This window comes from Tiliqua scincoides, chromosome 1, assembly GCF_035046505.1.
Source record: "Tiliqua scincoides isolate rTilSci1 chromosome 1, rTilSci1.hap2, whole genome shotgun sequence".
Taxonomy (NCBI): domain Eukaryota; kingdom Metazoa; phylum Chordata; class Lepidosauria; order Squamata; family Scincidae; genus Tiliqua; species Tiliqua scincoides.
Window position 1 is genome coordinate 295,129,567 of NC_089821.1, and position 24,151 is coordinate 295,153,717.

General features: G+C 42.4%; 1 protein-coding gene across 1 annotated transcript in view; it reads right to left on the reverse strand.

The window, feature by feature from the left end:
- BTBD7 (BTB domain containing 7) overlaps positions 1–24,151 on the reverse strand; it is an 83,184-nt gene that overhangs the window by 54,540 nt on the left and 4,493 nt on the right. Inside the window, exon 2 of the mRNA XM_066612200.1 lies at positions 6,470–6,661. Coding sequence (XP_066468297.1) covers positions 6,470–6,551 — 82 coding nt within the window. The 5' untranslated portion in view covers positions 6,552–6,661. The remainder of the gene's footprint in view (positions 1–6,469; positions 6,662–24,151) is intronic.

Consider the following 24,151-nt stretch of genomic DNA (forward strand, 5'->3'; position numbering starts at 1 on the left):
ACATAAAGATTATTTAAAACCACAATAATGGAAGCTCAACAAGAACATTTACTACTAAGCAGGAAAGGCACCACCAGATCTAGGAGGATGCTAGTGTGGCTTACAAATAGAGTCAAGGAAGCTATAAATGCAAGACTGTCTCCTGTGGAGACTGGAAGTCTTGTTCAATGAAGAGAAAAGAAACAAACTCTGGCAAAACAAATGTAAGCTGACAATAAAGGAAGCACATCACTAGAAATAGCAACCAAAACGGAAATCTGCCAAGGAAGCAGTGGGGACATTAGATAACTAGGGAAGTAAAGGAGAAATAGGATATAGATTGGGGAGAAGCTGATTGAATCCTTAGCATCTGTCTTTACTGCAAAAGACATAGGGGAGACAACCATCCGTTAACAGACCTTTTCAGGTACAGAGTCTGAAGAACTGAATTAAATAGCAGGGACAGGGGATCAGGTCCTAGAACATATTAACATTAAATTAATGAATCATTGGGTTCAGACTGCATTCACCCAAGAGTTTTTAAAGGAACTGAAATGTGAATGTTACAAAAATATGTAACCTGTTCTTTAAATCAACCTCTGGGCCAGAGGACTGGAAGGTAACCAATGTAACCACCTTTAAAAAAGGATGCGGGGGGGGGGGGATTCAGGTAACTACAGGCCTGTCAGCTCAATCTCTGTTCTAGGTAAATTGGCGAAAGGCATAATTAAAGATAAAATTATTACATATATTGAAGAAAATACCCTACTGAAGGTTTCTTCAGAAGTTAAGTCCTGCCTCCCTAACCTTCTAGAGCAGTGGTTCTCAAACTGGTGGGTCGTTACCCACCAGCTTGTGTAAAGATGCCCCTTTCCCTTTAAGGGGTGGGGCCAGGGGGAAAGCAGCAAAGCAATCCCTAGGATTGCACCCCTGCAGGGCGAGGGGGGTTATTTTTTTAACTACCAGGGTCCAGGGGGTGCAGGGAGCCCAGCACAGCGCTTGCAGGGCTATCCACGGCTTTTAAATAGTGAAAGTTCCAAGCGCAATGAAACTGGAAATTCCACTTCATGTGGAATTCATGGAGGACAGATTTATCAATGGCTCCTTTCCATAATGGCTGCTACCTCCAGGTTCCACAACAATATGCCCCTGAAAAGTTGCAGTGGACCAATAATGTGAAAGAAGTATGCCTTTCTCTCCTGCTTGTGGTCTTCCCAAAGGCAGCTGGTTCGGTGGAAAATAGGATGCTGGACTAGATGGACCTTTGGCCTAACTCACCAAGGTTTTTCTTATATTCAGCTGATGTCTTAGAACCAATATCTTAGGTGATAGGAATACTTTACTTAGAGGTAATATTTCCCTCCTTTTCACATCTGCTTTAATTTAATAAGAGCTGGCCTGATCATTTATCTGGAATACATCACCAAGTAGAAAATTTAGTTGCTTTCCTGTAGCTTTACTATTTTTGTCTATTTTATGTCTTTTCATTCTTCCCTATCCACACTTGCCATTCACAGAGAATACTGTGAAAAGGCACTATAGTGTATATACTGTAAGAGTCACAAAAACTAAAGCTAGAAATAAGACATAAGCAATTACTACATTCTCCTTGTATCACTTATTGACTTTCAGTGTGATCCACAACTCTGCCTGCACTTTTATGCACATGACCTTCTGCAGAAGGCAGACATCTAAAAATCAGAAGCCAGCTCTTTAAAATGCCATGCTGGCTCCAGAAATTCTGAAATATTTCTACTCCCATGGCAGACCTAGAAAGCACAATTTCCATCTTCAATTTGCTTCAAGGTAGATAAAGCTTGAATGTATTCAAGTAGCTATATTCATATCTGATTGAATCAATTCATACTGCTTCACATGTGCGAGGGCATTCCTAAACTAAGGCACTACTGTAAAAAATTGGAGTGCCTTTGAATGGGGTCACACTCCAATTTTTTTAACTCAACTCAGAGTTTTAATCTCAGCAAGGACTATTCTTCATAGCTGCCATCACCATAGTATATATGGTATACACATCAAAGCACAAGCTATGGGGAGAAAAGTATTTTAAGGCCAGTGTATAACTTACTCCAGCTAAGGTTCTGGGGCCCTTTTGTAACCTTGGCATTGATCACTTTCCAAGGAAGTGTGTAGCCAAGTAGACCTGAACACATTCTAGTGAAAAAGCAGCAGGTACAATCATAGCAGGACATCTCCCAAGAATGGATGATGGCCGGATCCCAAAGGATCTCCTCATGGAGAACTCATGCAAGGAAAGTGCCCTACAGATAGACCACAGCTGCGATACAAGGACATAGGGATGAGGAGTCCCGAACCGGATGCCCCTCGGCTCCTGTCGGCCTTCCCCCAGGGATCAGTTTAAAAGCTGCTCTGCTACCTTTTTAATGTTATGCGCCAGCAGTCTGGTTCCATTCTGGTTCAAATGGAGCACGTCCCTCTTGTACAGGCCCCGCTTGTCCCAAAATGTTCCCCAGTGCCTAACGAATCTAAACCCCTCCTCCCTACACCACCGTCTCATCCACGCATTGAGACCCCTGATCTCCGCCTGCCTAGCTGGCCCTGCGCGTGGAACAGGTAGCACTTCAGAGAACGCAACCTTTGAGGTCCTGGCTTTCAGCTTCCTGCCTAAAAGCCTAAATCTGGCCTCCAGGACCTCCCAGCTACACTTGCCCACGTCGTTGGTGCCGACATGCACCACAGCCGCTACCTCTCCCCCAGCACTGTCTACTAGCCTGTCTAGACGAGAAGTGATGTCCACAACCTTCGCACCAGGCAGGCAAGTCACCATGCGGTCCTCACATCCGTCGCAATCAGAATGTTTTGTCTGTCTTACTGAAAATCAGCTTAGTTGGATGCCCCCAAGTTCTTCTACTCAGATAAAAATCACTTATATTCATTGCTTTAAAAGCCTCTAAGCAGGCATGAGCACTTGAGTCCTGACAACTCAACTCTGGTTGCGAAAACACTCAAGTCAAAACACTTGTGTCAACTTGAGTCACTAGCATCACTGATTTGGACATGACTCGCGACTTAGGGCCAGTGACTTGGAAAAGAGTCAGGATTCAAATTAACTTGAGTGACTTGTTTAATGTGTGCTTGTGACTCAGTTTTGTGTGTGGTGTGCATGCTTACTTTTTTCACTGCTTCCGAGTCACATCAAAGAGCTCATGGGGTGATCCAGAAGCCATAAGAACATAAGAAGAACCCCGCTGGATCAGGCCAAGGGCCCATCTAGTCCAGCTTCCTGTATCTCACAGTGGCTCACCAAATGCCCCAGGGAACACACAAGACAACAGACATAACCTGCGTCCCGGTGCCCTCCCCTGCTCTGGCAATCAGAGGCAGCCTGCCTCTAAAACCAAGAGCTTGCACACACCTACTATGACTTGTAACCTGTAATGAACTTCTCCAGAAATGTGTCCAATCCCCTCTTAAATGCAAGATGCCATCACTACTTCCTGTGGCAAAGAGTTCCACAAACTAATTACACACTGGGTAAAGAAATATTTTCTTCTGTCTGTCCTAACTCTCCCAACACTCAACTTTAATGGATGTCCCCTGGTTCTGGTGTTATGCGAGAGGGAAAAGAGCATCTCTCTATCCACTCTGTCCATCCCCTGCATGATTTTGTATGTCTCAATCATGTCTTCCCTCAGGCTCCTCTTTTCCAGACTGAAAAGGCCCAAACACTGTAGCCTTTCCTCATAGGGAAGGTGCCCCTGCCCAGTAATCATTTTGGTTGCTCTCTCCTTCACACTTTCCACCTCCGATATATCCTTTTTGAGATGTGGTGACCAGAACTGGACAAAGTACTTCAGGTGTGGCCTTACCATCGATTTGTACAATGGCATCACAATATTAGCTGCCTTATTCTCAATGCCTTTCCTAATAATCCCAAGGATGGAATTAGCCCTCTTCACCGGCACTGCACATTGGGTCGACACTTTCATTGACCTGTCCACAAGGACCCAAGATCTCTCTCCTGATCTGTCTCAGACAGCTCAGAACCCATTAGCCTAGATGTAAAGTTTTGATTCTTTGCCCCAATGTGCATGACTTTACACTTACTTACATTGCAACACATCTGCCATTTTGCTGCCTAGTCTCCCAGTTTGGAGAGATCCTTCTGGAGCTCTTCACAATCTCTTCTGGTCTTCACCACTCAGAAAAGTTTGGTGGCATCTGCAAACTTAGCCACCTTGCTGCTTAGCCCGCCTCCAGGTCATTTATTAACAGGTTGAAAAGTACAGGTCCCAGGACAGATCCTTGGAGCACTCCGCTTTCCACCTCTCTCCATTGTGAAATTTGCCCATTGACACCCACTCTCTGCTTCCTGGACCTCAACCAGTTCCTAATCCAGGAAAGGACCTGCCCTCTAATTCCCTGACTGTAGAGTTTCCTCAGTAGCCTTTGGTGAGGGACCGTGTCAAACGCCTTCTGAAAGTCCAGATATATAATATCCACAGGTTCTCCTGCATCCACATGCCTGTTGACCTTTACAAAGAATTCTAAAAGGTTCATGAGGCAAGACTTACCCTTACAGAATCCATGCTGATTCTCCCTCAGCAAGGCTTGTTCGTCTATGTGTTTTGAGATTCTGTCTTTGATGAGGCATACCACCATCTTACCTGGTACAGACATTGGGTTGACTGGCCTATAACTACTCGGGTCCCCTCTCCTTCCCTTTTTAAAGATCGGTGTGACATTTGCTATCTTCCAATCTTCTGGAACCATGGCCATTTCAAGGGACAAGTTGCATATTTTACTCAAGAAATCAGTAACTTCATTCTTCAGTTCCTTAATAACTCTTGGGTGGATGCCATCCGGGCCCGGTGACTTATTGATCTTTAATTTGTCAATCAGGCCAGCATTTAGATTGGCCAGCATTTAGCTTGGCCAGCAGAAGCAGACATGGTGGGAGCAGGGTAGGCTGGCTCCAGGAAGTGGGGGCAAGGGGTTGGAGGGGAGGAGGCTTAAGGTTGGGTTTTTTGTTTTTTAATTTTTAGTTCCACAAGGCTGGGGGAGGAACCAGAAGGAGGAGGGGGTAGCTAGGAGGACACGAGGGAATCAGCTCTCTTAATGATCTGTCCATCCCCTCCCATCTTGCCGAGCTCAGATGCCCCCGTTGGTTCATGGCTTGCTGCTCAGTACTCCTTCTGAAGGCAGAATATGGAGTTGTGATATGAACGGGGGGGGGGTTGTTGTTGCTGGGGTTTGTATGAAACAAATAGCTTTTCTGCACTGCTACACTCATTCAAATAACAAAGCAGTTTTGTTCACATAAATTAAGTGAAAATGGAGGTTGAAGGATTTCGCTGACTGTATATAGGATGGGAACATCAGAGCAGTGTTAAAAGAAAAGAACACATAAAGAAAAGACACATACACCCCACCAGCACCTCTGTTTTTTCTGTGAAGTTGCACCTGACTCACACTGTGACTTGTTTCTTATAATAGCTCAGACTCAAGTAAAAAATGACTATAAGCTGCTAAGGTCAAGTCATGATAGCTGCCCATTATGACTTGTGAGTAGAGTCAAGTCAGGGGTGTCAGCGACTCACCTCGCAACACGGGTGCAAAGACTCCAGTACATCCCTGCCTCTAACCATGTGTTTAAACCCTATGAAGGGAATAAGACCACCTAATGAACTTCATGGCAGAGTGGGAATTTGAATCCAGATCTAATATATCTATACCAGTGGTTCTCAAACTGGTGGGTCGTGAACCACCAGTTCGTGTAAAGGTTCCCCTGTCCCTTTAAGGGGCAGAGGAAGGGGAGAGGCAGGGAAGCAATCCCCAGGATCGCGTCCATATGGGGGGGCGCTTGTGACTTACATTATGTAGGCAGGGCTGCAGCAGGCTTCAGGAGGTGCAGGGAGCCCTGCGAAGTCCTTCATAGTGTCCCCGAGGCTTGGAGTGGTCGGCAAAAGCAGGCGCAAAGTACTTCCGTTTTGCAGGAGGCGGTATGCTCCTGCTGTTGCCGAACATTCCAAGCCTTGGGGAGGGCTGCGCAAGGCTCCCTGAACCTCCTGTAGCCCTGCCTACATATTGTAAGTCACAAGCACCCCCCTCACCCTCCCTCAGCGATGCGATCCTGGCGATCATGTTGCTGCCCTAGCCCCTCCCCCATAAGAACTTACTGAGGGAGTAAAGCTCCCTCAAACATTGAGAATCACTGATCTATACTATACAACTCAATTGTGTAGCTATTGTAAACCTAGAAGTGGGAGGAGGGGAAAAAACCCAGAAAATTAGTCAATATATTGTTATAGTGCAAATTGATTAAACCTTCATAGCATTGTTAGTTAAACATGGACTGCTACTACTCACTGTAAATTTTGGATCTATCAAGTTATCAAACAAAACCAGACTTTGTATTTTGCGATATGCATTAACAGAGAACAAATTCGAGACTACCAAAGGCCTGGACAATTAAAATCTAAAACTCAATGAAAAAGTAATAGAAACTTACCAATGAATGTCTGCTGTGCCTGAGAATTTCCCCCTACCCTTGGGGAACACGAATGAGGGTAGTTCGAAGCATTAGCACCCATTTTCTTCAATCAATCACTCAGGCATTCCACTTGCTGTTTCATCAGCGCACAATTCCATAATCCATGGTAAGACTTCAGACACAATTCAGGCAGGTTCTTTGCCTCCATTTCTGTACAACAACAACCAATTGTTACTATCAACCCAAGTATAAATACTGTAGTCTCACACCACACCTTTTTCAGTAAGAACAAAGCTCGTTAACAAGTTTGCAATTGTTATGCTACTTTTACCATATTGTTAACTTTGTTGAAAAGCAATGTGTGTATATGTACTTAATAATAATATTGAATAAACAAGGACAGCAAGCAAGTTGGCTTTTACTATTGTTGATTAACTTGGACCAAATATATGTCAATGCAAATGCTCTTAAACATTCTGGGAAAAATTGGGAATGAGATATTGGAAGAAATTCCAAGTTCCAGTTGTGCTGGTTTACTGCTACGAATGCATAAGAAGTCAAAATGGTTTTAAACCCAGATAATCCTCATAGCATAGAGATGCATGTGGTTAGGAGACCATGCAGCTTAGCCACAGTATTTAAGCCCACAAAATGCACTGTAATATTCTACAGCAGCATATAGGCTCTTGCACACAAGGCAATGAATGCAAACCTTTCCTCATAGCTAGATGTGTTCTGAAAATGGTGCTATTTTACTCAGAAGTAAGCCCACTGTATTCAGTAAGACTGGGGCTGAAAACTATCTTACCAGAAACAAACACCTCTACCCACAGAACATAAAAGGAAATAATCAAAACCCACAAAAAATATTGACCTTGTAACAGATACTAGTGTCTTGTTACACAATGTAGCAAAATCTGTTTGCTATTGCTTTTACTCGGCCATTCTTTACTATTGTCATCATATTGTTTATATTCTAACACAAAGCATATAGGAAACACCCATTCACACACATGTACTTGGTCTGACCCAGTAATGTGGGGATTAACCCTATAGTCAGAAGGGGCCTTCAACCCCCTGCTTGAAGCTGGAAAAGAACTGATGGCAAGAAGCCCCAGATCCACAGGCTAGCAATGCCACACTTGCATTTAGCCATGTAATCACCCCCCTTAATTGACTAATGTTCAGCACTTCAAATCTGAATGTAGACTTATTTACTCAAATTGAATTTTCACAACTCCAAAGTTCAGATGAAGTTTCCCAACTTCAAAACCTGCTAGAACAGAATTGTCTTGCAACCATAGCCACCTCCTTCCGAGTCTGGTAAAAACAACAAAGGAAGATTTTCACATCTCCATCACAACCATATGATTAAGAACATAAGAACAGCCCCACTGGATCAGGCCATAGGCCCAACTAGTCCAGCTTCCTGTATCTCACAGCGGCCCACCAAATGCCCCAGGGAGCACACCAGATAACAAGAGACCTCATCCTGGTGCCCTCCCTTGCATCCGGCTTTCTGACATAACCCATTTCTAAAATCAGGAGGTTGCGCATACACATCACGGCTTGTACCCCGTAATGGATTTTTCCATTAATTCCATTTGAATTAAGCTCAATCTAGGACAGTGATTCCCAATCTGTGGTCCGTGGACCACAGGTGGTCCATGAGACACTGAGAAGTGGTCCAAGAGGTCCTGGAAAAAAGATGGTCACCTTCTATCACTTCCAGCATCTCTCTGAGTGTGCGCTCCCCCACAGAACACCAGAGAATGGACACCCACAGTCTCAGTCTGCACTTCCAGACTCTTGCCATGGAGCACTCTTCCATGGACAACCAAAGCGGGCAGAGAATGAACTGCCAGCAGCCAGCACTGAAGTGTCAGCTGCAGCTGTGGACAGTTCATTCTCTGTCCTCTTTGGTAGCCTGTGGGGAAGCGCTTGCTTGGCAAGACACTTTCTCATGGACCACCAGAGAGGGTGGAGAATGGACCACCCGCAGCCAGCACTTCCAGTGTCTCGCTGAGCTGTTCTCAATGGACTACCAAATTTAATTGTAATTTTTGTGTGCAGGGGGTTGCAAGTGGTCCACAATTCCAGTTTTTCCCTCAGTAGCCCGTGGGCTCCTAAAGGTTAAGAACCACTGATCTAGGAACTACCAACAGCCCTCCAACTAGCTGCCATCTCCTCAAGTGGGTGGAAGGACAAAGGCAGAACTTAGCATGGATCCTCAACTAGCAACAGAGGATCCCATACTGAGTCACCCCACCTAGAACCCCACAGGATTCTATGGGGCAAAAATCTATGAAATCTACTGGCTTTAGGGCCTCATGTTCTTCCTTGTATGTTTGTTTCCCTCCCTTACTGCAGTGAGTCTTGAAAACCCAAATTATAGCAACAGCAGTATAAACTGTACATTTAACTCTGGGTCAAATTATAATTGCCTTGCTGGGTTAGGTCAAGGTGACCCTAATTTAGAAGTTAACATTGGTTGTTAACACTGTTGTCTTCACTAATCACTAGAACATTTAAATAGTCAATTGCCACATTAGCCACACCTATTAACTTCTGTGATAAAAGGAGAGAAACTTCCATGAAAGGAGTTCACCAGTTTCTCTGGATGTTGTGCCACTACTGTTATTCACTTGCCCACAAATGTATTCTGAGATGTGCAACTGGCTTTCTAACATGAAGCAGGCAACTCTTGCCAGAGAACAGCTTAACAGAAACCACAGCTCAAATAACCCCTTGATGCACAAGTATGAGCAGATAAGCATATACATTTTCTGTGTATCCATTTATCTCCAAATTGCCTTCACCTCCAAATCTGAAATTCACATTTCTAAAGTTATCGGTTAGTGAAAAGGTCACATGGTGCCTGGTCACCCAAAAATGCAATGACAGCACTTAGTAATTCAGAACATTCATTTGGTCCAGTGCAGAAAAAAAAAAAAATTTAAACACAGTGCCTAGGAATAGGAAATATTTCTAAAGGTCTGGCATCCTTATTAAAAAGTTAGTCTTCTTTAGCATTTGGGAGGAGGACATAAGGCAATTAATATATTCCAACTGATATATAAGAACTAAGTTATATATTCAACATTTTAAACCACTTACACTGTTTGGGTTTTTTAAAAAAAAATCAGCAAGTGCTGATTCCTCCCAAACTAATTGTTGCTTACACAATACAATAGCGCCTGAAGTTGTTTTAAGTTGTTGTAAGACAAACAATATGAAACTTTATCTGGGATGTGGATTTATGAGAGAAACACGAACTGTAACTAGTCAGGACCTATACTTGCAATACAACCAGCATCTCAAATTTACTTGTAAGTTCCCACCACTTTTCACAACTTTAGAATGTCAAAAGCAACTGGTAATAATCTGAGACATCTGGGCTTATAGCCAACAGTCCCTAGACCCAGATCTCTGATTCAACAAAATCTCTGTGTGCAAACTGGGCTTTGGGTAACAGCCATGCTTTTGTATACCAGTTTCCTCCCAACACCAGCATTTTCATATCATTTTCCACCAGAACTTAAGAGATAAAATGACAAGATGGAAAACAAGAAACGCATATTCTGCAGCCGAACAATTTGAAGTTACCATTTTCTTCCAAAGATGGCATTCTCAGCAACGTAGTAAAGAAGCCAACTATTCAGAGTACATGTGCAGCCTTTTAATTAATGAACTAGCATTAGACAGATGCATTTCAAATATAGTAGTGTGGAATGGGAACAGAAATACTATTTTTTTGTTACTGTATGCTTACTGTTTATCATCACTAAGACAATTACAAAACAAACACACATGTCCTGTTTTTCTAGTGTGTTGCACATAGCCATTATACCAATACTACAAATCTTCCTATCCCCTCCCCTTGCCTTTTTCCAGCCCCTTGTCTTTTGCTGGGCAAACATGCCCAAACACTGGGGGAGTGGCCTACAGGGGGCACAGGTGCCACAGGAAACTGATTTAAGCTCTATGGAGGTGATTATGGGCCACAGTCAGACCTACTGCACTAAGGCTTTGATTCTTCTATGACCTCCCTCAAAAACATCTCATTTTTATTTTAAAAACAGTTGGATATTTAGTCTGAGGCAGAACTGTGCTTAATCTGCAGACTTGCATACTGCATTGCAAACACTGGCTGGACTATATTAGTAGTATTAGCTTCCTGACCAGATTAACACAGCATGCTAATATTCAATATTGCCTTTTATCTGGCATCCAAGGAATAAAGAGTTCCTTTGTTACTGAAGTAGTATTAAGTAACTGACATAAAGAGGGAACATCCATCACAGTTTTCTGATATAAGATTCTATGATTTTTTAAAAACCTGGCTATATTGTTACATTTATCTCCATTAACTGGTCTTTCAATCATCTCAATATCTTCTTTAACATCATTCCATTAACATAAAAGGCCCAGAGTCCTCTTTACAGGTCATTAATTATAAAGTTCATTGGCTGAAATACAAATGCCCATTAAATCCAAACTGAGAGAGCTGTGATTTGTTAAAACAATCTAGAATCAAATCCTGGTTCAACATCCAGGTTTGTTAACAAATCATGGTTCTCCAAGTTTGGATTCAAACAATGTTCCTTGTAAAAATTACAAGGACTGTGCAGAGTCCTAATGGAGCTATATTGAGGCAGCTCCAGAATGCTCAGGGAGATACCATCATTAAGCTTTTAAGTTCTGTGAAAGAAGCTGCCCAGGACTCCAGTTCTAGCTGTGTGGTCATGCAGATGTTCAGCTTTAGGATGAGCATTGGATATAACAAGATACTGCAATTAGCTCAAAAAAACAACTACACGTTTTCAATTTTCTTCACCTTTGCATGCTAAAGGAGAAGGCAGGGGAAGTTTGGGAGCCCATGATGAGGAGAAACTATGACTACCTAACCAGGTTAATGCACAACTAAGGGTCAATTCAGGTACTGTATTATATTCCTTGATCACAATTACTCTTCACCATCCAAGGTACCTACAATTTCACATACAAGAAATGTGTAAATGGCATCACTCTACTGAGCCAACAACAGCTCCTGAAATTTTTTAAGATACTAGAGTGATACCTGTGCTTTGCTATGGCATTTTACTTTAAATCCATTTCGACTCCAATAAACTTCTTTGATTGCAATGAATAATTGAAATTTAGTACAATTTCAATTATCTCATATCAAGCAACTATTGAAAGTCATGGTTCCATTGGATTTTTTAAAAAATTTAATTTCTCAGGAAAAGGTTTGACAAAATGCGAGGGTAGCAGAACTTTGCACTGAGCCAGAAACACACTTCATTTTACTGTTCAAACACTAAAATGACTGCTATTTTTCTGTTACTGCCTCTTGCCATACTGACTTTAAAAGAGTTAAGTTAAAAGGGTCAACCTGGCCTCAGTTGCCATGTAGGCCACAGGCCTCTTTCAGGCAGTAACACTAGGGAAAAAGCCAGCCAGGCCTAAGTAATAGGAATGGGTCTATAATTCACCCCTGAATTTAGATTTGCTGCTACAGGGGTTGATTAGGGCAAAATCCTGAAATATGTTTTTAAGCATTTGTATGAGTAACCTTTGTAAGCAAAAACCAAGTTGATCTCTCATTGGGCCTAAGAGATACCAAGGAATCCGTGAAAACACATTTTAACCCCTTTTCATCCCCTTAGGGGTCAAATTTCTAAAAATTCCTTCTTAGTGGGTCCTTGCGTCATGGAAGGATTATACTCTCCAAATTTCATGTTTCTAGGTCCAGGGGTTTGGGCTCGGCATTGATGAGTCAGTCAGGACATTCATTTTTATATACAGAGAGAGAGATTTCCCAGTCTCCAAAATCATAGAAATTGCTGCTAATCATCCCTAATCGCCCTGAGCTCATATGAAGTTTGCTCACACAGATCAGCCCTCAAAAATAGTCTGAACAAATCACAGAAGAAACTATGACTCAATCAAGCCCAAATCATAGGCAGAACTACAGCTGAAAGACCTTAGGTTTAGCAGTGCATCGTTTTCTGGGTTTCAACTTCTGGATGACTGACTCCTTCTAAAAATATAAGTAAATTCAAACCTGTCAATTTTCTTAAAGCTGAATGCAATCCAGAGCCACTAGGTTGTTTGCTATTTTGATCATATTTCAAGTAAGTAAATCACAAACTGTCACTTATTTTAGAATTTACATGACTGCAGAGAGATGTGCAGACACACTAAAGTAGTAATTACATTGGTCTCCCCTCACCCAGGCTTACAAGCTCCTGCAAGCAAACAGCAGAAGTGAACAAGACACACCATTCTATAGCTGGTTGCTCATTTTACTCCAAAAGCTACACAAGAATGGCTAGTTGTGTGCTGCAAGAAACGTAGAGGAAGAATCAAGTACTTTCTCCGGGGCACATAAAATAGCCAGTTTGTCACTTTCACTAAGAAGAGCTTACAATGTTGAAATCCAAAGACAATATTTTGGCTTTCATACACTTTCAGACTGCAAAGGTGACATGTATAAGCTATATAACAGGCTTGCATATAACACTCTCAAAATGTGCTGGGGTGCAGGATTAAATTGTCTGAATAATGATTCTATTAAAATACCTTGTTACTTCAGTGTGTTAACTTTCCCTTTTAGGTTCTTTCCACATGCATTTGTTATTAGTTGGGTGGGGACATGTGGTTTAACAGTTGACAGTACACATTGCAGTGTTACCGAATTTGAATTGCTCATCAACTTTCACAGATGACCTCAACTTTGTTTTAGAAAACGGTATGACAAATGAGATCACTGTGTTACATCTCAGGAAGTGCTGCAATACTAAGGTATACATGAACATCTCCTGATATGTTCTTTTAGAGTAATGTCTTGGAAACTAATTTTATGTTCAGTGTTAAGAGAAAAAAAAGAAGCAACTAATTTAGTTAGACCATTAACTTGATTTTTGTTTAATTTCTTCTCCCCTCAAGGAAAATAATGTTTTCTAGATGTCCAGCTGGAAGCCTCCCCTAGAATTCTTAAATGATTCCTCCTTATCCTGAAAGAGGAGGGGGACAACAACTAACAGCCCAATCCTGAGCTGCCCGGGGCTCCCAGGCTTGGCGGCACCAAGAATTACCACCACCAGATCCTGCATGCCCTAGGCTACCGCAGGTAGCTTTTGTCCCCTTCTCCCAGGTAAGGGAAGCAGCCCCGCAATAGTAAAGGCACTCGTGTAGGGTGCGGAGCCCTCCACAAATGCCTTGGATCCTGCGGAGCGGAGCTCTGCTTACCCGCCTCCCTCCCGCCAGCATGCCTCCATCCTGCCCCCCTGACTACGTCACGCCTCCACCTGCCCTCTCTCCACCCCTGCTGGCCTCCCCCTCCCCACCCCCGCTTACCGAGCCACGGCTCAACGGTCCATGAAACCGCCGAGCTACGGAGGCTGGCTGACCACCCCGTGCTAGCCCAGTATCGGCCAGCACTGGGCTAGCACAGGCGGGAGCCCAGCGGAGAGGCTTGCAAACATGCCTTATGGCACGTTTGCAACAGTGCTCGGTGGCACGAAGCCATGCCACGGAGCACAGGATTGGGCTCTAAGTAAGCTCTGTAAAGCAAGTTTCTATTTAACATGGACTTCAAAATGCACTACATATTGTGGTGGCATGTTATGCAAAATGAAAATGTAGTGTATCCTTTTGTATCAAAAAGTATGATTTAGCAAAAACTAAGCATCTCAGGCCCACTGATTTCAACAGGAGAAAAAACACAAAGTTAACCCTTTCCAATTAATCAATGGTCTTTCCAATTAATCAATTTTGGCAGGATACTGCCTTCTCTATCAACCGCTGTCCATTAAACAAAGAACTCAATACAATCCGTGGAAGCCCAGTGGTATAGTTATGGGGAAGTGAAGCTTCAGAATATCTCCTATAACAGGACCAGTGATGTCCTCAGTAGAAGTGCTCACTCAGTTGCTGCTTTTGTAACTTTTTCTAAAGGAACACAGCTAACATGAAGCCTATTGGAGCCAAACAAGATACAGGGGATGCACCTTATCCTCTGGCCAGCATTTGCAGAGCAGTATTTTGCACAACCAGAAGCCCCTTCTGGGTCATGCGACTACCTCCCTTGACCCTGATTAGCCCTAGAATAGCGTCCAGGAGCTCAGAAGACTACCCTGTAGCCCTACAAATTGTACAGTTTTGCAACAAAGGTAGGGAAGACTATTTTCTTATTGATTTTTACTCTTTTAAAAACATTTTTAAAAGGTGATCCCAGTATCTACAGATATCGGTATCCATGGGGGGGGGGGAACTGAACCCGCAAGGATACCAAGGGACTACCATATTTGTCCAGGGGCATATATTAACATGCAGTCCATCATCTTCTCCAAGGGCTATCTGAGAGACCACATGTAGTTCATTAAGGCTACCATCTTATGCAAATCTACTTGGGAATAACATTCAAAACTAATTACTAAGAAGAATGCAAGAAATTCCTGTCATCTTGCAGAGGGCGATTTCCTTTACCTTGTGGTGCTTCTACTCTGATCTTTTATTTTCACAGCATGCCAACACTCAATCACCAGCTAAACTTAACAGAATAGCTATTCTGTTTACTTTTTCAGGGTTTTTTTTTTCAAGTCACTCTTCTTCCATTCTGTGAAATTTGCAGGAATTTATGCAAAAAAAAAAAAAAGCAACTGGTAATTGATTTCACTGGAAGAAAGATCTACTGTGGAGAGATGGTCAATAGACTCCTTTTCCCCACAGAAGTGCGTAATATTATGAATTAACATAGCTCCATTAGTTGTGTTCTTTTTTTCTTCCTAACTAAAAAGCTGAACCTGCTTTTCCTCAGTCAGTCAAATAGGCCCCATTGGAGTAGTATAAGCATCACTTACATTGAAGTTCATTTGCTATTCTGTTACGCATTCGTCCCATTACTAAGATCTTTTTAGGGCTCTTTCAGACTTCACAGTCCTGAAAAAAAATCTGTTGTCATTACAACTTGGTTTATCTCACTCCTTAGCCCAAACCCAGTTCATCTGTGAGTAACTTAAAACACTGGTCAAAAAACAGGTCCTCAAGGATTCCACAGCTTATTTGAGGCTAATTATTCATTTTCTGGATGCCATCGCTTTTCTCCTCTATAGCTACAGAGATTTCATAAAGGACTATTAAATGTCAGTTTGACAAGAATTGGAAATGAATATTCCCAGTTAAAAAACCCTTTATCTCCTATCACAATGTTCTGCCCAGAGTATGTGCTACACATAACAGCAACATTCCATTCATAGAAGCCACAAATTAACTCTTCATGGATTGTTCTGTCTGAGAGGACAGTTTCTTGTCTTTAAAAACTAATTATAGGTAAACTCATCTCATTTAACTGAATCAGTAATGATGACCACCAGAACAAAACTGCTTTGTTTTCCACTGCTGACATCTCACTCACCACATGAAGACTGTTCTTAAAATAATCTGAAACTCTTCTCTCCAAAAGGAAAACTTCTCACCTATCATTTAGAGCTGCAAAGTTGCCAAGTCAAAGGTTAGAGCAGCCATTTTCAACCAGAACCATGGCACACTAATGTGCAGCGAATGGTCTGCCAGTGTGCTGCGAGAGTTTGGGGGACGGTGATTTGTTAATAGGACCAATGGGGATGTGAGCCCCCCACCAACAGTATGGTGTGCCTTGTCAATTGTCAAAAAACAGATGATGTGCCTTGACAATTTTAGTACCTTGTCAGTGTGCCATGAGACGAAAAAGGTTGAAAATCACTGAGTTAGAGGCTAAACTGATAGGCAGCAAAAGCCACTGAAACCTGGTTGGACAGGAATGCAAAGCAGACAATTTCATTGTATGAGAATGACCAATGGGTTATGAAAACATTCATTTTCCCAATGCAGTTGTATTAAGAATTATTCTGTATTATTTCCATGTACAACAAAAGAATTCAGTCAGATATACTTGGTTACCTCAGGCAGGCAAAGCAACTAAATACATATGTGCAACTGCATTCATCTCCTTAGCACCATTTTCCCCCCTGTCCGAAATACTGCTGAAATTTAGATTAAGTCCCATAGCACAGTGACCTTCTTTCATACTTACAGTACTTTATAAAACATGTACATAGATGGTACAAAGCAACAACTGTGAGGATGAAACACAGAAACAGAGATGCATATCAATATTGGTTCTAATATTGTTACTTGAACATATACAAGTTGCAATCTAGAAGCTATTTTTTAAAATAAGGGACAGTGAGAAAAACTTAAATAGGATGTTAGTTAACAGACTGTGCCTGGGCATGCACAGTCTACAAGCACAAACCCTGTCACTTTGAAAAATTCTCTTCCTTACACAGAGCAACTTTATAGACAAATAAAGGACACTTGGAGGAAAAAGCTCAACAACTGAGAACCCTAGAGACACCCAGGACTCCCAACTTATTAACTAAACATGGCAAATTATGATCAAACAGCATTCAGCTCTACAACAACCTGTCAGAACTACTTTAGAGACACACAGCCGAGAGACTAGACTATTTTGACAAACACATCTCATTCTGTCTGCCTGCATTCTCTGTAGAGCGATTTTAAAGAAAGGAAACCAACTGCAGATCTTTAATATATTAGTTTAAAAAAATCTGACACTTGCAAGTACCTCTACTTTCTGAAATCCTGAAACAAATGGCAGGGACAGTTATGTCCATTCCTCACAATTACAGTTCAGTGGGCTACTGTGACCAAGTCCAGTGACAGTTGCAATGGACTCTGCAAGGGTCAGATTCTAAAACACAAAGTTAGCAATTCATTAAGAAGACAGAGGCCCTAACAAGCACTATGATCCTACCAACATTTTAAATGTTGAACCCTTCTCAAATACTTGGAGGTAGAGGCAAGAGAAAGACTCTAATATTCTTAAATAGGATAGCACACTTTTGTCAGTACTACTGTTAGCAGGGGAAGAAAGGCACTGGGGTAAAAGGGTCATGCCATAACAGGGGAAAAGTAGCACAGACCACAGATAACAGCAAAACTACAATCAAGAAAATAATGTCAACAGGCATGGCTCTGCCCCAGTTTTGTGGTAAGCAACCTATGGCGCTGATAAAACATGATACTCAAGATGGCTGCAGAACAACAACTTATAACAGATTAAAAATGAGCTAATGTGTCACACAACTATTTTGAACACTTAGATTGTTAGTAACAGAAAGGAGGGTAGAGGCTATAATAAATTAATGACTGTATACAGTTCATCAGGATTAGGGAGTTGGGTGTAATGTAATGGGAAAGTTTCACTTAGAGTTCAGAAATTGTAAAAATCTTCAATAATTATGTAATATTCCAAAGAGAGAATGTTATCGAGCTTTATACTGTAGTAAGAGCTTTATATTGCATGCTAGCTAGCTTTAACAGACTATCATGTACTGAAAATATGTTGTGCATGTACAACAAATTCCCTATATTATAATTCATGGTAAGTCAGCTAATCGTTCAAGTACGACAGCACCGCCCATCCCATTAACAAGCGCTGAAGTCTAAAATAAGATGCTCAGAGCTAGCTAAGCTACATTACCTAGTTAATTAAGGCATGATAAGTTTGAAACTTCAATTCACATTCACAATGCATTTAACATTAGTTCATGCAGATCAACGTTTCTTCTATATGGCCATCTCCATGTCTTTTCTAGAAGCAAGAGAAACTCTTTCCTTTTGAGTGGGGGTGGAGCTCAAAACAAGATCAACTTATCAGTAAAAATTTAGAATTCAAACACAAAACTCCTAATTTACAAATGTCATTATTCCCAAGTTCAGTTCACTAATTTGAGAATTGGATTTATTATTTTGAACTTTTGAGTTTGGCAGTGACAAGTCTTTTATTCATGCCAACTTACTGGAATATTCAACTGCCGAGAAGGATTTCATTATTCTTCTCAACATGGAAGAAATTTTCTTATATAATAAAAAGACAGATGCCAGGGGCAAAAGCCAAATACTTCATGGAAGAGGCAAGTTTTGAAGATCTGGAGAGAGAGTGATAGAAGTAGATGGTCTGGAAGGGAGATCTAGGCCATAAGGGACAGCTAAAGAGAATGAGCCAGTGTTATTTGAAAGGAGAAAAGATTTGGAGAAGGGCTGGGTAAGTGACAACTGGAAGAGTGAGGGTTTGTAGTAGAAATGCACAGGATTCCTCAAAGAGATAGCATGTGATGTCAACAGAGGCCCCTTGTCCAGACAGGCTTGGGAAGCACAGGGTTAAAACCTAGGCTTTTAGCAGTGGGTGTGCTGCACAGCTGCAGCCACTAAAGCAATGAGGTCTTCAAGGATAAAAGCAGCACATGGAGCAAGGAAAGTTTGTGGTTATAGGTTAGAGAGACAGAGAGCTGAAGGAAAAAACTTGGAAGAAAGAGGACTGACTGACAGACTGACTAAATGGAGACTGTTGTGTGGTTGTCAAGCCTAAGAGTTACTGAGAACCAAGGTACTGCCACAGTGGCGTGAGAGGGGAGAAAGGAGGACTTCTGCAGGTTTAATAGGCAAACTACCCTGTGGGTGGGGTTCAGCAGTGCTACAGTGTAGAACTAGGGCCATTGTTGTGGGTTTACACAATGCATTGGAGAAAGAAGGGGAACTAAATAGCTTAAAGTGGGTATAAGTTCTATAGGCAACGCTTGGAACAGGAATTTGGTAAAACAGGGTCATAAGACAAGAATAAAAACCAGGAGTGAGGCAAGGTTGAGCAGAACCTAGGAAGAAAGGAAAAGGAATTTGTGCTAGATCAAAGAGACAAAGAGCCTGTGAAATGAATTGAACAGGGGCATTATGTAGCCTGAATGATGAGAAGGATGAATAGTTTTGGCAGCAGGAGTTTTGCAGAAAGGTGAGAGAACAGAAGCAAGATAAAGAAAAGTCAAAGAAAAAGTAGGCAAGAGAGGAACTAGCCAGAACATGAAACAGAGCTTGAGCAGAGGAACTGATAATCATAGCATTCAGAGAGAAGACTCGTGGCAGCAAAGGAAAGAATCAAAAGTAACGCCAAGGCTTTATGCCTGAATCATATGAAAGTCAACAGGCACCAAGTGGAAAGGAAGGCTAGAGAAAAGGAAGACAAGTTCATTCTTGCATGCTAGGTTTATAAAGATGATGAGATATCCAAGAAGCAAAAGATTGAGCAGATGGAGATGAAGAAATGGATGGAGGAGGAAAGCTCTAAGATATACGGTTTGGAGTCATTTACATATATCTGGTACTAAAAATGAAGGACTTCTGTACATGCAGAGAAAGCAGCACGGGTTTAAGAAAGAACCCAAAGGAAACTCAATATTTGGAGAAGGCTAACAAGAACAATTCCAGTGGAAACACTGGTGCAAATGCAGTCACAAAAGCAGTCAAAACATCTTTACTAGGTGACTTCTTTAATCATTCTAAGGTTGTGTTTCTCAGCCAGTGGTATTCATGCCGCCAGTAGTACTCTGAAGTGGTGTTCAGTGGTATGCATGGGCCCCCCAGACTTCAGCTATCGGCAGCAAAACCAGCAATGCTACAAGACAAGCAGGAGGAGGAGGCTCCACTCTGCAGGCAAAGCCCTCCCATCCATCCTGAGCCTCTTACCAATATTGGTTGCATTGCATTTGGCCTCCCAATCTGGAACTAACTGGCAATAACATTGCCAGTTCCTTCCAGTAGCTAGACAAGGTATGCAACTTGTCCCTCAAAACGGCCATGGTGCCAGAAGATTGGAGGATAGCAAATGTCACGCCTATTTTTAAAAAGGAAAAGAGGGGGGGACCCGGGAAATTATAGGCCGGAAATTATATTAGGAAGGGTATTGAGAACAAAACGGCTAGTATTATAATGCCGTTGTACAAATCTATGGTAAGGCCACACCTGGAGTATTGTGTCCAGTTCTGGTTGCCGCATCTCAAAAAAGACATAGTGGAAATGGAAAAGGTGCAAAAGAGAGCGACTAAGATGATTACGGGGCTGGGGCACCTTCCTTATGAGGAAAGGCTACGGCGTTTGGGCCTCTTCAGCCTAGAAAGGAGACGCTTGAGGGGGGACATGATTGAGACATACAAAATTATGCAGGGAATGGACAGAGTGGATAGGGAGATGCTCTTTACACTCTCACATAATACCAGAACCAGGGGACATCCACTAAAATTGAGTGTTGGGCGGGTTAGGACAGACAAAAGAAAATATTTCTTTACTCAGCGTGTGGTTGGTCTGTGGAACTCCTTGCCACAGGATGTGGTGCTGGCGTCTAGCCTAGACACCTTTAAAAGGGGATTGGACAAGTTTCTGGAGGAAAAATCCATTATGGGGTACAAGCCATGATGTGTATGCGCAACCTCCTGATTTTAGAAATGGGTTACGTCAGAATGCCAGATGCAGGGGAGGGCACCAGGATGAGGTCTCCTGTTATCTGGTGTGCTCCCTGGGCATTTGGTGGGCCGCTGTGAGATACAGGAAGCTGGACTAGATGGGCCTATGGCCTGATCCAGTGGGTCTGTTCTTATGTTCTTACCATCCACAACTAAATTTAACTTGAAGCACCAACTGCTATCTCACTAAGTACTGCATCTACTTCTATACATTGAATTGCAAAACAGACTCTTAAGCAGGCTCCAAACAGTACAGCAGCATGTCTGTGCATGTATTCTCATAGGATTTTTCAAAAGTGTCTAGAATTACTTATATCACTATTAAACTTTAAACCAGATTTTAAAAAAACTAGCAATGTAATCTGAAGATATAAGGTAGCTCATTTAATAGATATCACCACCATGAACCTAGATAGTTCCGGTGCTATCAAATCAAGAAGGGGGAGAGAGAGAGGGAAGAAACCAAACATTAAAAGTTGATCTGAGTCATCAACCTAAATCAGCATACTGGGTGGATACGGGAGAGTCCTGTTCTAATCATACATCAGCCACAGATCCTCAGGGTCAGTTCACTTGTTACATTCCTGGGTGCACACTTAAAAAAGCAAAGTATGAATATTACAAGCATATCATCATACATTCATCGTGAAACCAAGATCACACACTCAACAGTGTATTGCAGCTGCTCTATTGCAAACCTGGGTTTACACAATGCAATGTGTGGACCCTTAGCAAACTGTTATCTTTCAACTTAACCTATGGCACAGAGAGGCTGGGAGAATAAGAATTTTTAAAGCATTTTGGACAGTCAAAAATGCTTACATGATGGCAGTTAGATACATTAAAGAGGAAGGTACAATATACATTTATTTCAATTTGGCATTTTTCCACTTTCCTATATGTCAAGCAAGCTCTCTATCACCTTAAACACTGGTTCCCAACCTGTGGTCCATGAGACCCTGAGAAGTGGTCTGCGAGGTCTCAGAAAAAGAAATCACCTTTGCTTTCTTGGTGAGGCACTGGAAGCGATCACCCTCCCACAGACCATCAACAAGGGCAGAGAACTGACTGCCCACAACTACTGAAGTGTCAGCAGTGGCTGTGGGCAGTCCATTTTCCATCCTCTCTGATAGTCTATGGGAGAGCGCTTGGGGGACAGACCACCAGAGAGGGTGGGGGACAGGCCCCGCCCACAAACACATATGGTCCATGGAGACTCCAATTTTTACCCCAGTGGTCCGTGAGTTCCTAAAGGTTAGGAACCACTGACCTAAAGTAATGTTCTGTTTGCTTACTTCTCTGTAGTCTAAAAGTTGCTCATAATTTCTAGATGCTTCATTCACTACCTCATGTACTCCATTCAATTCAGTGAGATCAACACTTTAACTCCACTCCTATTATACAATGCATGTAGCTTGTTTTTTCATTTGCAAAACAAATTTGCATGTGACTAGGTAAGTGCAACTTTTAGCCAATAGGCTACATGTAGTTCTGAGGTGGGAATGCACTTTAAATAAATGACTGGGCCCCATAACAAATACCCTAATTCACATATGATGCAACTTGCCACACTGAACAAGTTGCCCATTTCTGTAACAGCTTCAGAGCATATAATCACCCAATCCAGAAACAATGCCAAACTGGTGTTCCAGCTCCTGGTATCTCCAGGAACAAGTAGCAGGAATAGAGAAAGGCCCTGCAAGAGATTTCTGAGAACTGCTGTCACTCAATGTAGGGCGCAATCCTAACCCCTTATGTCAGTGCTTTCCAGCACTGGCGTATCAGTGCCAATGGGATGTGTGCTGCATCCTGCAATTGGGTGTCACTCCCGGAGGCCTCCTCAAAGTAAGGGAATGTTTGTTCCCTTATCTCGGAGCTGCATTGCCCTTATGCCAGTGCTGGAAAGCACTGACATAAGGGGTTAGGATTGCACCTGTAGACATCACTGGGCTAGATGGACCAGCAGTTGAGGTGATGAGAAACACCCTGTGGGCTTACATACTCACACTTCTCTCCTTTCCAGATTTTTGCTAACTACAGTTTCCCATGACACTTAAACTAGCAAAAACCAGGAAGTAGAGGAGAAAGTGGAAGGGACAGAATACCAGAGGACTCCCACTTGCCAAACCATGATCTGACACAACATCTGAATTCAGCCAATGGCGTAATTCAGACAACCGTGTAAACCAGCCAGTTTCACCCACTGTGCTGCAGCACACTGTGAATGGTCTGCAAGTGTGTGGTGAATGGTCTGCCATGAATGATCTGCAAATGTAATGTGCGATTTTGGGGAGGGTCATTTATTAAGTAGGGCCATCAGGGATGTGAGCTCCCCACCCGCAACACAATGTGCCTTGTCAATTGTCAAAAAACTGATGATATTCCTTGACAATTTTAGTGCCTTGTCAGTGTGCCATATGAGAGAAAAAAGAGTGAAAATCGCAGGTCTCAACTATGTTTTAGATCAAGGATGTCAAATACGAAGTCTGTGGCCGTATCCGGCCCCCATGACAAATTGGGCTCTCCCAACACCACTATCAGCTGCTGAGCTGCAAAGGATCACCTCAGCAGAAGTGATGCTGCTAAAAGGGTGGCCTGTATGGTATTCGGGCTCTCACATATCTCAAAAATATAATCAAGATTTGCATATTTTCTCTTCTGTCATTTGCAGCCAATGAGTTCCTAAATGAAAAAAAATGCTTATTTCTGGTCATCACTGCATAAAGACAACAGTTCCTGATTAATCATATCACTTTCAGCACTCACTAGGTACCATGAATGCTATTTAGCCCAATGAATGAAATGAGTTTGACACCCCTGGCCTAGATTGTGAATGAGCTGCAGTGAGCTTCAGGATTGTTATCCCAGTCCCTTCACCACCAGGATCTGATATCCTAGTTCAGTGATGCTCAAACTTTTCAGTCTCCAGAGCCCTTTACACTCAGAAAGACCCACCAGTGCAGGCACAAAGACCAGGGTTTTCACCCGTGTTCAGAGTGGCACAGTGCAAAACAGATGGCAGCCATTTATGACATGATCATGGAGCCCTAGACAGGGGGGTCTCAGGGCTCCTTAGAGCAAGCTTTGAGAAACACAGTCCTAGTTTATTCTAACTATAAGAAACTGCAGCTCCTTGTGTTCAAATATAGAAAGCAAACACTTTCACTTAAAGAAAAAGCAAACACTTTCACTCTCCTTATCTCACACTGAGGGGAGAAACACATGAATCCAAGGATCACTACAGCAAATTCAGGATAATCTAAACCATGGTGAAGACGTTAGTTTGAATCAGGACATTGTGGTGAGTTCATTAAATGCTTTCTGGAGCAGAACACTCTTG